Here is a 16500-nt window from a genome sequence, read left to right on the forward strand (position 1 = left end):
TAACATACGTAAATAATCGATATTTGGACATTTGTCCATCAATTCGTGACTTGTCCGTGCATAATCGTGATGCATCAGAGAATCGATCATTTTTCATCATTGGATGGATTTGCGTGAAATGGCGCGATTGCAACATGGTGAAATCCTGGAGGGTCTGGTCTCTTGTGAAAACAGTGTAATTTATGCCCCCTGATCTGCCCCCCCACGCCTTCTGGGAGTGCTCTTGGGCGTCATCACCTTGAGAAAGAGCAATTTCTCTCTTTATGCTGATGTGTGAAGCCTCTGCATTCCTATGTGTCACGCGAAGAGAATGCAGCGATGGCTGACGTGTGCTTCTTCATGTCAGTACCTGACTTGTTCCGTCTGGTAAACACCGCTCACTGTATGCCACTGGGTACTACACAATGACTGCACTGGAACACAGCTTGTTCTAATGCAGGGGTGTCATTTGCGGCCGGCAGGTCATTTTTTAACGGCCCCACGGCACATTTTAAAAATACGATTGTAAAAAATTAAAAACATAAAAAATGGTATAAAAGAGCAAACAGGTGAAATGTAACAAGAACATGTTGCAATGTTTACTCTAATAACACAACGCTGCCATGCAGGCTGTTTATTTCTTTAAAAAATAATAATGAATCAAAATCAATGTCATTATGAATTATTGACCTATTCAAGGCTCCAATTACGTCACATTAAATATTCCACTTTGAGATATTTTTTGGGGAAAATGTTGCATATTTTGTGTTTGCCATATAAAAAACTGAGCTGTTTTTTTTAGAGAAGGGCCTCAAACGAACAAACAAAAAACATAAACAACAATAAAATGTATAATTGGCGGATAGATCTGAAGTTGAGATTATTGTGTTAAAAGTAAACAGTAAAAATATAATTTATTTTTTAACACTTTAATGAGTAGGAACCTTTTGGATCCCCAATAATGTTAGTGTGATTTGTTTTTAAGTGTCATTGTTCAAAAAATAATAATGAATTAAAATCAATGGTGTTATGAGTTATTGACCTTTTTAAAGCTCAAATTATTATATAATGTCAAATATTCCACTTAAAAATTTTATTGGGTGAAAATATTGCATATTTTGTGTTTTTTCCATAAACTGGGTTTTCTTTGACAAAAAGAGCATACAACTTAAATCTTTAAAAACGTTATATTGACAGATAGACCTAATGTTTATCTAGAGATTTAAAACTTGAATAATAATGAAAATAATAATACTGAATAATGACAAATTTTTTATATTTTTTTGACCAAAACCCTTTGGGGTACCCGGGATCAGGCTTGAGTGGAGGCCTAAATGTATATTTTTTATACATATATTGTATTGGTTTTTTAAATAAAAAATATCAAAATGGCCCCTGCTTGCTTTGATTTTTTAGTGTGCGGCCCTCAGTGGAAAAAGTTTGGACACCCCTGTTCTAATGGAACTGTGTCTTTGTTTTAGTATCAAACATAGGACTGTGGACATGTGATGGGTTCATTAGCATTATGAGTAGTGATGTGGTAATATGTACACATACAGTATGTTTCCAAGCTGTAAAAAGTCCAGCCTCCTGGGTACTACACAAGGTTGCAGTACCCAACAAGCTCCAGCAGGTATATGCTTTTTATATGTAAGACAGAATAATGATTCACAATGTAGTCACACTCTTGTTTGCCATTTAGACAGCTTGAATGGCATATGACTCATGTTATGATTGGCATATGATTGAAATGGTAAAAAAATGCGTGTGCGATGACAAATTGAACCGGAAGCAGTATTTTAGCTTTTCCTTCGCGATTAGCATGTTTTTAGCATAACTAAACTATGCATAACTATGCAGTACAAGAAATCAGTAAAGCTTTCCTGGGCTGATCATTGGTGGTTTGAGTATATAATATACTGCATATATAATATATTGATATATACATAGTATAAAAATATACAAGTAATATAAATATAAAAAAATATGCAGAATAATAAAATGGGAAATATATTTAATATTACAAATTATTTTATTATTTTAATTTTTTAAAATGTATTAATCAATCCAACAAAACAATACACAACAATACCATAATAATGCAATTCCAATTCCAAAACGAAACCCGACCCAGCAACATTCAGAATAGCAATAAACAGAGCAATTGCACGGTGGCACAGGGGTTAGTGGATGTGCCTCACAATACGAAGGTCCCGAGTAGTCCTGAGTTCAAATCCCGGGCTCAAGATCTTTCTGTGTGGAGTTTGCATGTTCTCCCCGTGACTGCGTGGGTTCCCTCCGGGTACTCCGGCTTCCTTCCACCTCCAAAGACATGCACCTGGAGATAGGTTGATTGGCAACACTAAAATGGCCCTAGAATGTGAATGTTGTCTGTCCATATGTGTTGGCCCTGTGATGAGGTGGCGACTTGTCCAGGGTGTACCCCGCCCTCCGCCCGAATGCAGCTGAGATAGACTCCAGCACCCCCCGCGACCCCAAAAGGGACAAGCGGTAGAAAATGGATGGATGGATGAATGAAAACACCATGCGTGACCAAATTGCCTTTTGGACTCGTGCTGTCTCGCGGGCCAAGTTAAAAAGGCTGGTGTGCCGCAATTGGACCCCCCGCGGCTCGTAGTCTGGACACCCTGTGCTAAAGGATATATATCGTTATCTACAAAATATGCAATCCTAATAGAAAATGCAAACTATGAGTGCCTGCAAAGAGTTTCACGTTCCCTGAAGATACATTTGAACAACCTTCACTCAGCCTGCCTGGGATGTAAATCCCAGCAGCTGCGAGCTGTAGCCAAATGCAAACAAGACACGTTCTTCTGCTTTCCCCCCACTTTCAGCTGCAGCGATGAACAGCACAGCTTCCTGACAAGTTGGAAAAACAAACCTTGACTTGTGGTGGATGTTCCCACCGATATTTACAGAGCTGACATTCCACTACCCACGTCTTAGATAAGTGCTACTGGACTGATTGGTGTGGGAGGCTGAAGTTTTCACAAGAGCCATGACCTCAACACCTATTACTTGTCATTGCGCAATTGTACGTACGATCCATGTCGATCCATCTGTTTTACAGTATTTGTAGAAGATTGACTGATGCCTTCAGCATGCAGCCATGTTGTAGTCCCTACGTGTCAAAGTCAAGGCCCGCGGGCCGAATGAATGATCTATGGCCCCCGGGATGATATTTGTTAAGTATTAGAACCGGCTCGCAGGCCACAGCCGCCTGCTACTGTTTTGCACGCACCAATACTCCATCAGTGTTGGCGCTAGGTAGTGATGGGTTGATGAGGCGTCATCAGGCCCGGCCCTAACCAATCTGGCGCCCTAGGCAAGATTTTAGGTGGCGCCCCCCCACATCGGCAGTGAAGTGTATATACTCACAAGAAACCGCGAATGGCTTTGTCTTTGACCTTTTTTTTTTACTTAAAGAAAGCAAATTAACAATCAGAACAGTTAACAAGATAAAAAAAAAAAAGAATAAATAAATGAATACAAAAAATAAAAAATGAATATATGAAATACAATATTTTTTACATACATAAACACAAAATAAAACGTGTCAACAAGTTGCATAAAATAAATTAAAAATACAATATAAATAAGGCACTGCACAAAACAAGATATCAAACCAGTATGACTTTAACAACTATATTACAAAAAAAGGGGATCCTACAGAGTTCTCTATTTGTGCTTTTTTAATATTGCATTAACTAGAATGACTTACAAATTACTGCACACGGTAAATTTTTGCAGTCCCACTTTTTTGTAACCGTTTTGAAAACAAATGATTAATGTATGCATTAATCAACACATTCTATATTGTGTTTTGGAAAAAGGTTGTCATAAACGTTACTTAATTCATTAAAAAAATAATACGAGAGAAAACACATTTTTATGCATACGTAAATAAATGTATTCAGTTATAAACATTCATTCTCTTTCTTCTTTCCTTCATGGATCTAAACTTTACCGCCGCCGGTATTTTTTGCTATATGTTTATTGTAATATTTTCACAATGTGTTTGTTCTACTTTTGGCCAAAGTAAGACAGAAAACAATGAGAATATTTTTGTTTTAATGCCATGATTTTAATAGTCCGGCCCCCGTGTGCACAGATTTTCCTCCATGCGGCCCCTGAGCTAAAAAAAGAGTTTGACACCCATGTTGTAGTCCATCGCACCGAATCTAACTCTTCCAACAAAATCCACTTTTCTTTAGTTTTAAATCTGATAACACATTTTTTTTTTTTTTTACCATTTATGGGGATTTTCATTAATTGTTTATCTAAACGGGAACATATAAACATCCCATCAGTCGACATCCCAGTGAGAGCAGAGATTGTACAGTGAGTGATTGTTTTATTATGGTTGTAGTTTGTTTAGCACTTAGCAATACTGCTACATGATGATTAGCGTTACACTAAAGCTGGATGGGTTTATTACACAGTTTGTTTTGATTTGTCACACCAGGTGTATTATTCTCCTTAGTTTAGTGTTCTGTCATGTTCTCAATGCTCTTTTTTCCCCCCATGTTTACGTTTTCTGGTTGCTAGGCGGCTTTGTTGATCAGCGTCCTCACCTTTTTTCCGCCCCTAATTACTCCCCCTTATATTCTGGTGTCTCCCTGTCTTAGTTGCTGGTCCATTGTTTTTTCCCCCGCTACCTATGTTTCATTGTGCTTATCTCCATGCTACGTCGAGCTAGTACCCAAGTTGTGGGTGTTTGCCTTGTGTGTTGAAGTTCAAGTAAGTAGTTATCTTACCTGCAAGCTGCCTGAGGTCCTTTGCATCCTTTGGAATCGCAAAACACTTCACAATATGCCAGAATACGTCACAGTTTCTAAAACGTGTAGCTCATCCTCTGTATATTCAGGCTCAAAAATATCCCTTTCTGGATCATAATTTGTCCTAATGTAGTCTTTTTTTTTGTCTCAAGAAATCTGTGAAATGAATGCGCTGCCGTATGTTACAATTGAGCAAAATACTTAAATATTACATGTTATTATGAATGTGCCTGTTACTGCATTACATATACACAATATTGCCAAAAGTATTTGGCCACCTGCCTTTACTCACATATGAACTCGAAGTGCCATCCCATGGAATTGTCCAAAATGTTTTGGTATCCTGGAGCATTCAAAGTTCCTTTCACTGGAACTAAGGGGCCAAGCCCAACTCCTGAAAAACCAACCCCACACCATAATTCCTCCTCCACCAAATTTCACACTCGGCACAATGCAGTCCAAAATGTAGCGTTCTCCTGGCAACCTCCAAACCCAGACTGGCCCATCAGATTGCCAGGTGGAAAAGTGTGACTCATCAGTCCAGAGAAGGCGTCTCCACTGCTCTAGAGTCCAGTGGCGACGTGCTTTACACCACTGCATCCCACGCTTTGCATCGGACTTGGTGATGTATGGCTTAGATGCAGCTGCTCGGCCATGGAAACCCATTCCATGAAGCTCTCTGCGTACTGTACGTGGGCTAATTGGAAGGTCACTTGAAGTTTGGAGCTCTTTAGCAACTGACTGTGCAGAAAGTCTATGCACTATGTGCTTCAGCATCCGCTGATCCCTCTATGTCAGTTTACGTGGCCTACCACTTCGTGGCTGACTTGCTGCTGTTCCCAAACTCTTCACTTTTCTTATAATAAAGTTGACTTTGGAATATTTAGGAGCGAGGAAATTTCACGACTGGATTTGTTGCACAGGTGGCATCCTATGACAGTTCCACGCTGGAAATCACTGAGAGCGGCCCATTGTTTCACAAGTGTTTGTAGAAACAGTCTCCATGCCTAAGTGCTTGGTGATTAGGACACCTGATTCTCATCATTTGGATAGGTGGCCAATTACTTTTGGCAATATAGTGTATGTCTGTATAAAACGTTGATGGGGGTGTTTGGATGCTTTTTAGAGCACTTTATAAACAAAATAGAGCCACTTCCATTGGCTTCATTGTTAGATGACTTTACCTAGCGTTTATTTATGATTTAGAATGCATAAACAAAGAAGTTCTTGTCTTACATGGATTGTGAATGAAAGGCAAAATAAAAAATTAAACAGTGAAGTTCTCCTAATACATTTGCAAGCAGAGGATCCTATTTCTAGTATACTTTGTGTGGTTTGCACACCTTTTTTCGTCCTTTATTTTACTCTAAATAGCGCCATATATCACAAAATATTCAACCTGCTTTATTGAAAAAAAGACAAAGTGTAAACTGAGGCCATAAACATGACGGCAGAACTGTAACCGAGGTGTTAAATCAAAGAAGTTGGGCAAAATTGCCAAACTGCAGGAAGGAGACTGCCAAAGCTGCCCCCCTACTTTCTTCAACACGGCCAAAAAGAAACATGACTTCAACCACAACCTTACGCAGATGTAGGCGACCTTCTCTCTGTCAAAGTAGCCTTTTGTGGAGTGGAGTTAATAATTAGTAAAGAGGGCAACTCGTTAAAATGGGCTCCCTCACGTCACTGACGCTGAGTCTTCAACGCCAGCAACTAACTGACCACATCTCTCAGCTTGTCCACCAACCAGAACTCTTGTTATCTGCAGATCTCAGACACTTCCTAAAGCCTGAGATAAGAAGACTAACCCACACTGGCGTTATAGAGGGCATCTTTGTAATTGCTTCCATGAGGGAAGTCGTGGAATGTCTCGTGTATCTTGACTTCCTGGCCTCTCAGATGTCCACTGGGACCTCTTACGACGTCGCACCGTGGACTCCAATCATATATTCTCAACATGCTTTTCCCCTGCAGATTCTTTGACTAATATTTTGTCCAGAGAATAGTCTTAAAAATATCCTGTCAGCCAACAAAATGCCATTCTAACTAGTCTAATCATTATTTGTTTTTATTCAGATTAATCACACTTTTGAATTCAGATTGATCTGTAATGATCACAGTCAATTACTAACATCAATTAAATTATCCTTAAAAAAGATCCCAAGATTTTGACACAAATTCAAATTTATCATCAGAATGTCATACACATTTTTTTTTAAAATGTTCATCATATATTTGCTCAAAACCTGGTAAAGGGATGATCTAAAGCAGTGTTTCTTAACCCAGTGTTTTTCAACATACAGTCTGGTGTGCCGTGGGAGTTTATCTAATTTCACCTATTTGGGTTGAAAATAATTTTTGCAAACCAGTAATTATTGTCTGCAAATGATGTGTTGTTGTTGAGTGTCGGTGCTGTCTCGAGCTCGGCAGAGTAACCGTGTAATACTCTTCCATATCAGTAGGTGGCAGCAGGTAGCTAATTGCTTTGTAGATGTCGGAAACAGCGGGAGGCAGTGTGCAGGTAAAAAGGTGTCTAATGCTTAAACCAAAAATAAACAAAAGGTGAGTGCCGCTAAGAAAAGTCATTGAAGCTTAGTGAAGGCTATGCAGAACGAAACTAAAACTGAACTGGCTACAAAGTAAAACAAAAACAGAATGCTGGACGACAGCAAAGACTTACTGTGGAGCAAAGACGGCGTCCACAATGTACATCCGAACATGACATGACAATCAACAATGTCCCCACAAAGAAGGATAAAAACAACTGAAATATTCTTGATTTTTAAAACAAAGTAGATGCGGGAAATATCGCTCAAAGGAAAACATGAAACTGCTACAGGAAAATACCAAAAAGAGAGGAAAAGCCACCAAAATAGGAGCGCAAGACAAGAACTAAAACACTACACACAGGAAAACAGCAAAAAACTCAAAATAAGTCACGGCGGGATGTGACAGGTGGTGACAGTACACCTACTTTGAGACAAGAGCTATAGTGATACATGCTTGGTTATGGTTTAAAGTCATATCCAACAATTGCGACGACGACTTTTTACTGTCAACTGTTTCGTTTTTTAATGATTTCTGCTGGTGGTGTGCCTCCGGATTTTTTCAACGCAAAAAATGTGCTCTGGCTCAAAAAAGGTTGAAAATAACCCATTGTTGGGCCCCCAGAGGGGCACCAAAAAAATATATTTCTCAGCTGTGGTCGCAGCTATGCTCAGTTGTAATACACTTTACCACCACTTGTGGCAGTAATGACAATGTTAAACAGAAGATTAAGATTAAAGTACCAATGATTGTCACACACACACACTAGATGTGGTGAAATTTGTCCTCTAAGAAGTCTGGAGATAAAGTCGTAGGAGTTTTTTAAGCGCAAAAATGATGACTAAAGTGGGCTTAAATGTTGGGCCCCGGGTCAAAAAAAAAGTTAATAACCGCTGATCTAAAGTTCCGTCTGGGTTTATTTTGAAGGCAAATTTAGTATGCGTATGCATTGACCTGATCAAGCCACGCCACCTCTCAGGTAAGCACTCGAGGTTTATGTAAAGGAGCTCAAAATAAATTCATGTAAAAATTTAAAAAAAATTCTAAATAATTGTTGTGGTTCATTCTAGAGCAACACATAATTAATGCAATTTTTTGTGATAATCCCATGAGTTAAATGGTTATTTTTGACATCCTGACTTCTAACCAAAGCCAAGTTTAACCTGCACATGTGCTCTCCAACACAAACCATCCTCTCCTGACTTGACTACCTCTAATAATTAGCGGCTGCCATTATGATACAATTTTGGCTCTCCTTATTTCAATGTGTTATTTCATGACTTTTCCAAAAAGCCGTTATGTTTCGCACTAAATCGTCCCCGACGCTTGTTTCCTGCCACGCAGCCTCTCTGTCTGCGAGCTGTGCTGCATGGCCGGACGCCATTTGTGTGTTTGCAGATTGCCATGTTGTGTATTCCTGTGTGTACACTAAATTATTTACTTCTGTCCGTTAAAAAAAAAAAAAGCAGCTGGGTGCATTTCCTCCCCTCTCTGTGTATATGCAAACCAACGTACGATCGGTGTGTTTGGGGCTCAAAAATGTAAGCAGAGAAACCACATTTGTGTGTTAAAGTGAGCTATTTAGTCACGCATGTACTCTAAGCTGAGCCATTTTGTCAGCTTTCAGGGATTGTGTGTGGTTTTAGTTTTAGTTTTCAACATGCGACTCCACCTGACAACATCTTGGCGAAACAGGCTAATATTTCTCATATATGTGACAAATCTGCCCTGTAAAATGTCTTACATTTTGTGTTAGAGAAAGAAAGACTGTTGATTGTCTAACAAACATTTGAGATTGTGGCCGGTGCCAGTTTTTATCATGTAGCGTATGGTTGCTGTTGGCGTGACCCCAGGATGCAGAAATGGCAGGCGCAGTGCAGAGATGAGAATATATGTTTTAATTAAGACTAGGCAGGCAAACCATCAACATTAGTCACTGTAGACCGGGGGTGTCCAAAGTGGGGGCCATTCGCGGTGAGTTTTGTTGGCCCGCAGCATATTGTTGGGAAAAAAATAACAGTGAAACTGCAAGAAAAGAGAACAAAATCGGAATGTAATGAGAAAAAGCTGAGGTTTTTAAACTAATAATTAATATTGATATATTTACCTATATATTATATTATTTTCATTATTATATTCACCTATAAGACAAAGTTTAGTTTAGTTTAGATGTATGTATCTGTTTTTGTCTTCTTTTTAAAAAAATAAAAAATATCAAAATGACACCTGCATACTTGACTTTTCAGTATGTGGAAAAAGTTTAGACACCCCTGATCTAAAATATTTCAAGCTCTCAAAATAAAATAAGAATATAAACAACGGTTAGTTAGTTAATTCAAAAATAAAAATAATACCAATTTATGAATTATTTAATTGGAAAATTATGGTAAAGACTGTTAAATGTGGACCTGAACATTAACATTTTCGTACAGGCGCAATTTTTGACACACTAGCTGTGTGTCGTATTATTATTATTATTAATATTATACAGGGGGGAAAACAACAATAAAGGGTAAAGAAAAAAGGCAAACAAATTGGTACGTAATGAGAAAAATCTGAAATGTTGTAATCATTAATAATATACTTAGTTACCTGTAATAAAAAGATAACAAAAAGTTTTGACTTTAACTAAATATTATATCTGTTTTTAATTTTTTTTTAAATAAAATATCAAAATGGCCCCCGCATAATTGCACTTTTCAGTATGCGGCCCTTGGTGGGAAAAGTTTGGACTCCTCTGCTGCAGACACAGAAACCAGTGTGACAAGGAGGCTTACCCTGACACATAAACCCCCCCCGATTGGTGATCAGAGGCAGCTGAGTGCCCTGATCACTAATTAAGAGCAGGTGTGGAGAACGGCGCTCAGAAACTGTGGCGAATTCACTCCAATACATAACCTGTTTGAATGATTTTCTAAATTTAATAAATAGTATCTTTAGTCTCTAAAATTGTTGTAAGTACACCTCTGCATAACATTGTTTGTCTATAAAATGTTATAAGTACACCTCTGCATAACATTGTTTGTCTATAAAATGTTATAAGTACACCTCTGCATAACATTGTTTGTCTATAAAATTGTTATAAGTACACCTCTGCATAACATTGTTTGTCTATAAAATTGTTTTAAGTACACCTCTGCATAACATTGTCTATAAAATTGTTATACGTACACCTCTGCATAACATTGCATCCTTATTACCATTACAGTGTGATTTCTACTTCCTGACATCTCCACCTGTGTTTGTGTAGCGGACAAGTGGTACAAGCGCCACCTGGCCTACCACATAGTCAACTGGCCCAGCCACCTGTCTCCGGGCTCCGTGCGACTGGCGGTGAACGCCGCCTTCCAGCTGTGGAGCAACGTGTCGGGTCTGGTGTTCCGGGAGGCCCCCGAGGGAGCCGCAGACATCCGCCTGGCTTTTTACGAGGGGGACCATAACGACGGGGCCAGCAACGCCTTCGATGGACCAGGTCAGGGATTGCATTCAATTTACTCTGACAAGTACAGATGATTTACTTAGGTAAATGTGAGGTGGGTAAAATGATGGATTCTTTGATGCATTATGGTTAGAATGTGGACGATTCTTCATCGATGCCCAAATATCAATTATTTATGTATTCAAAATAAAATAATATCAAAGTAGTAAAACAAGAAAAGTATAAATGCTTTGTACACTTCAACAAAAGGTTATTGTATTTACCAGACTATTGAGCGAACCGGTATATAAGCCACACCCACTAATTTTTTTTAGAAATTATCATTTTCCCCCAAATATTAGCTTCATCGGACTATAAGCCGCAGACATATACTTTGTGAAATGACTTATTTGCACATAAATATTTTGTAAATGATTATTTACATACCTTAATTGTTTCCAAACAGTGCCTGTGCACCGGCAGTAAAATGGCTGATCAAACAAAACAGAACTCAACGCCATGGAAACACTAGCTGCGAAAGCTAGCTCAGCTAAACAGACTCAATAACTTCACGTTTTGGTGAATTTACGAAACTGAAACGATACAAAAAGAATGCTGTTGTAAGTTAATAACACAGACACTCGCAAACGTGTTAGCATATTAGCTAATGCTAACGATGCTAGCTTGATTACATCACGATAGCACATACAAATATGCATGAAAACACTCCTACAGACATCACACATGGGACGGTTTAGTATTTACGAATTGTTTTAGTTGTATTGTAAAACTTAAAAACGTTGCTTGGAGTGATGAATGAAGAATCCTTTTGAGCAAAAACGCTATGGACGCTTATTTCCGGTTTACAGCATCAAAACAGGAAGTACATTTTCAATCTGCAATACCTGCAGTGAGCGAACTCGTCCAAAAGATGGCGCCACAGCGTGAACAATAACACACCATTTCAGTCCTGTGCTTGGGGTTAATGCACACTATTGAACACAAAACATTACGGGCATTAGCGGGGAAAAAAATTAAAAATCAGGTTAAAAATCTAGGGAAAAAGTAGCGGTTTATAGCCTGGAATTTTCAATAATTAAATATTTAAAGTGTTTTATTTTCCTATATTCAAACAGTGTTACTGCTCAAACTGTGTGTGGCAGTGGCCCAAAATATTAAATATACTTATCAAATAAAACCCCCTGCCTTGTTTTTAATGAACACTTAGGCCTAGCGACAACTGGCCATCAAGCATCAAACTTTCATTACTGCACTCAAAGGGGAACTGCACTTTTTTGGAATGTTGCCTATCGTTCACAATCATTATGAAAGACATGATGACGGATGGATTCATTTTTTATGCATTCTAAATATTAAATAAAAGTCCTCTTACAGCGAAGCCAATGGCAGATCCTGTATTTGGCCCATATAATCCAATAAATAACCATTCAAAAAGCACAAACAATACTCAATTTACATTTTGTGACTTGAATATTAACCATGCATTAGTAAAATTGTTATTATAAGCGCTAACGCAGACAAACTATTTATAGCGGTGCCATGTTGACTTAGGCGTGTCCCTGTATCTATCCCTATGTATACATAATCGAGTGGTCTTCTGCTTCCTCTAAGTTTATTGTAGAACACAAATCATGCATCTCACCTGGACAGAAGAATTCTGAATAGGTATTCCAAGAATTTGGCACACTTTGACAGCCATTTAGGACCAGAAAATGGCGAGAACGACAATAAGTAAATGTTAAAAATATGTCTGTTACTACATTACATATATACTTACATCATGTTTATAAAACCTCAATGGAGGTGTTTTGATGATTTTTTAGAGGTTTATAGGTGGAATTGCGCGGCTCCCAAAGGCTCAGTTGTAAGCGGACTTTTGATCGCATTTATTTAATAGTTAGAATGCAAAAAAACAAAACATCCATCGTCATTTCTCTCATAATGATTGTGAACGATAGGCAAACTTTCCAAAAAAGTGCAGTTCCCCCTTTTAAGATGATCAGATCTGGTACGAGGCTTTTAGTTGGGGGTTTGATCGTGACTGATCATGATATCTTCAACACCAATATCACCCCATCATGGTGGAAAATTATAACGATCAACTTCAGTGTTTCCCATAAACTGCCAAGATACCTGTGGCGGTGGGGGCGTGGTCACCATGACATCATCGAGTAATTTGCATAATTTACTACAATGATTTGATTTTCTCTAAAAAGGCTAAAAAAATGTATACTTACTAATTAATAATAACAGTTTTGTTTTAAACGTCCATCCATCATCCATCCATTTTACAATATAATTACAACACTTTATGTACATATTTATATACAGATTTGAACAATAAGTTATTCACTGAAATATATTTATTAATTGTGGTTCTTACAAAAATATATCTTATAAAATATAAAAGCTATAATGTCTCAAAGCTCTGCCCATTTAATTAGTGCATACTAAATAATTTAACTTTAGCCTACTACTACGACCATATTATTTACCAGCAACATAAAGTGAAACAGAGGCAGAGGTGTCCTGCCACAGTCAGTAACAAATAAACAGAAAACAGTAGTGATGGTAGATAGACACAGAGCTTCATCAAACATCTGATCCACTGAACAAAGAGCTCCAAAAATCTTGAACTTTAGACTGCCATCAGTTTTACTCCCTACACTTAAAGGCCTACTGAAACCCACTACTACCGACCACGCAGTCTGATAGTTTATATATCAATGATGAAATCTTAACATTATAACACATGCCAATACGGCCGGGTTAACTTATAAAGTGACATTTTAAATTTGCCGCTAAACTTCCGGTTCGAAACGCCTCTGCGGATGACGTATGCGCGTGACGTAGCCCGGCGAACACGGGTATGCCTTCCACATTGAAGCCGATACGAAAAAGCTCTGTTTTCATTTCATAATTCCACAGTATTCTGGACATCTGTGTTCGTGAATCTGTTTCAATCATGTTCATTGCATTATGGAGAAGGAAGCCAAGCAAGCAAAGAAGAAAGTTGTCGGTGCGAAATGGACGTATTTTTCGAACGTAGTCAGCCACAACAGTACACAGCCGGCGCTTCTTTGTTTACATTCCCGAAAGATGCAGTCAAGATGGAAGAACTCGGATAACAGAGACTCTAACCAGGAGGACTTTTGACTTCGATACACAGACGCCTGTAGAGAACTGGGACAACACAGACTCTTACCAGGATTACTTTGATTTGGATGACAAAGACGCAGACGTGCTACTGTGAGTATGCAGCTTTGGCTTTTTTTTGCGTATGTACGTAACTTTTTTTAAATATATAAGCTTTATGAACCTTGGGTTAGGTGAACGGTCTTTTGGGCTGAGTGATTGTGTGTGTTGATCATGTGTTTGAATTGTATTGGCGTGTTCTATGGAGCTAGGAGCTAGCAGAGGAGCTAGGAGCTAGCATAACACGTACCGTACCGTACGTGCGCGTCACGTACGTAACTTTTTAAAAATATATAAGCTTTATGAACCTTGGGTTAGGTGAACGGTCTTTTGGGCTGAGTGATTGTGTGTGTTGATCAGGTGTTTGAATTGTATTGGCGTGTTCTATGGAGCTAGGAGCTAGCAGAGGAGCTAGGAGCTAGCATAACAAACACGCAGGTGTTATTATGCAGGATTAATTTGTGGCATATTAAATATAAGCCTGGTTGTGTTGTGGCTAATAGAGTATATATATGTCTTGTGTTTATTTACTGTTGTAGTCATTCCCAGCTGAATATCAGGTACCGTGAGTATGCAGCCTTGGCTGCTAAACATTCGATAACTTGACCGTATGTGCGCGTCACGTACGTAACTTTTTAAAAATATATAAGCTTTATGAACCTTGGGTTAGGTAAACTGTCTTTTGGGCTGAGTGATTGTGTGTGTTGATCAGGTGTTTGAATTGTATTGGCGTGTTCTATGGAGCTAGGAGCTAGCAGAGGAGCTAGGAGCTAGCATAACAAACACGCAGGTGTTTTTATGCAGGATTAATTTGTGGCATATTAAATATAAGCCTGGTTGTGTTGTGGCTAATAGAGTATATATATGTCTTGTGTTTATTTACTGTTGTAGTCATTCCCAGCTGAATATCAGGTCACCCTCGGCTCTCACAGCATCTTCCCTATCTGAATAGCTTCAACTCCCCACTAGTCCTTCACTTGCACTTTACTCATCCACAAATCTTTCATCCTCGCTCAAATTAATGGGGAAATTGTCGCTTTCTCGGTCCGAATCTCTCTCACTTCATGCGGCCATCATTGTAAACAATAGGGAACTTTGCGTATATGTTCAACTGACTACGTCACGCTACTTCCGGTAGGTGCAAGCCTTTTTTTTATCAGATACCAAAAGTTGCAATCTTTATCGTCGTTGTTCTATACTAAATCCTTTCAGCAAAAATATGGCAATATCGCGAAATGATCAAGTATGACACATAGAATAGATCTGCTATCCCCGTTTAAATAAAAAAAATTCATTTCAGTAGGCCTTTAACCATGTGTTTCCTACTGCCTGCAGACGTTGCACCCTTTGTTATATACACATGTTGTGTTTCTAATATAAATACATTTAATAAAGTCAAATACAAGAGAAGTATCCTACACTTCTCTTTTGTAAAGTAAATCCGAACAGCCGATATGGGCATCTACATCAACTATATGATTTGCCTGAGAAGCTGGAGAGGACAAAAAAAAAAAAAAGTTTTTTTTTTTTTTTTAATTTGTGGCGGACGTAATTCTTTCGTGGCGGGCCGCCACAAATAAATGAATGTGTGGGAAACCCTGAACTTCCTTCCACAAGCTCCAATCTTCCTGAAAAAGTCCATAGTGGGTCAGGGCAGTGAGAAGGACGAGACTGCAGCTTTAGTTATTTATCATCATTTGTAATTAGGGATGTCCGATAATGGCTTTTTTGCCGATATCCAATATTCCCCAACTCTTAATTACCGATACCAACCGATACCGATATATACAGTCGTGGAATTAACACATTATTATGCCTAATTTGGACAACCAGGTATGGTGAAGATAAGGTCCTTTTTAAAAACATTAATAAAATAAGATAAATACATTAAAAACATATAAAAACAGTTACATAGAAACTAGTAATTAATGAAAATGAGTAAAATTAACTGTTAAAGGTTAGTATTATTAGTGGACCAGCAGCACGCACAATCATGTGTGCTTACGGACTGTATCCCTTGCAGACTGTATTGATATATATTGATATATAATGTAGGAACCAGAATATTAATAACAGAAAGAAACAACCCTTTTGTGTGAATGAGTGTAAATGGGGGAGGGAGTTTTTTTTGGGTTGGTGCATTAATTGTAAGTGTATCTTGTTTTTTATGTTGATTTAATAAAAAAACAAAACGATGCTGATAATAAAAAAACGATACCGATAATTTCCGATACTAGATTTTAAAGCATTTATCGGACATCTCTATTTGTAATGCATTTCTTTCAATATGCATCAAAAGGGTAATATTAAAAAAATGGATAGATGTTGATAGTCCAACTCATACTGATACTGGTACTTGGTGGAAAAAAATGAAAAAACCACTGATATAGACTATATTACAGTATACAATATAATAATTAAATATGTATCGATTTGTTATCAGATCTGATTTCTAATTGAATCGCCTGAAGATTCCCTACCTTGGAAATTGATATCGGTCCAATATCAAGAAAGAAAGTATCGGACAGCCAGTTAACATGT

General features: G+C 38.1%; 1 protein-coding gene across 1 annotated transcript in view; it reads left to right on the forward strand.

Moving 5' to 3' along the window:
* Positions 1-16500, forward strand: part of mmp28 (matrix metallopeptidase 28) — a 42389-nt gene that overhangs the window by 19814 nt on the left and 6075 nt on the right. The window contains exon 4 of the mRNA XM_062068191.1: positions 10576-10797. Coding sequence (XP_061924175.1) covers positions 10576-10797 — 222 coding nt within the window. The remainder of the gene's footprint in view (positions 1-10575; positions 10798-16500) is intronic.

Source organism: Entelurus aequoreus, linkage group LG13 (genome assembly GCF_033978785.1).
Source record: "Entelurus aequoreus isolate RoL-2023_Sb linkage group LG13, RoL_Eaeq_v1.1, whole genome shotgun sequence".
Lineage (NCBI taxonomy): Eukaryota > Metazoa > Chordata > Actinopteri > Syngnathiformes > Syngnathidae > Entelurus > Entelurus aequoreus.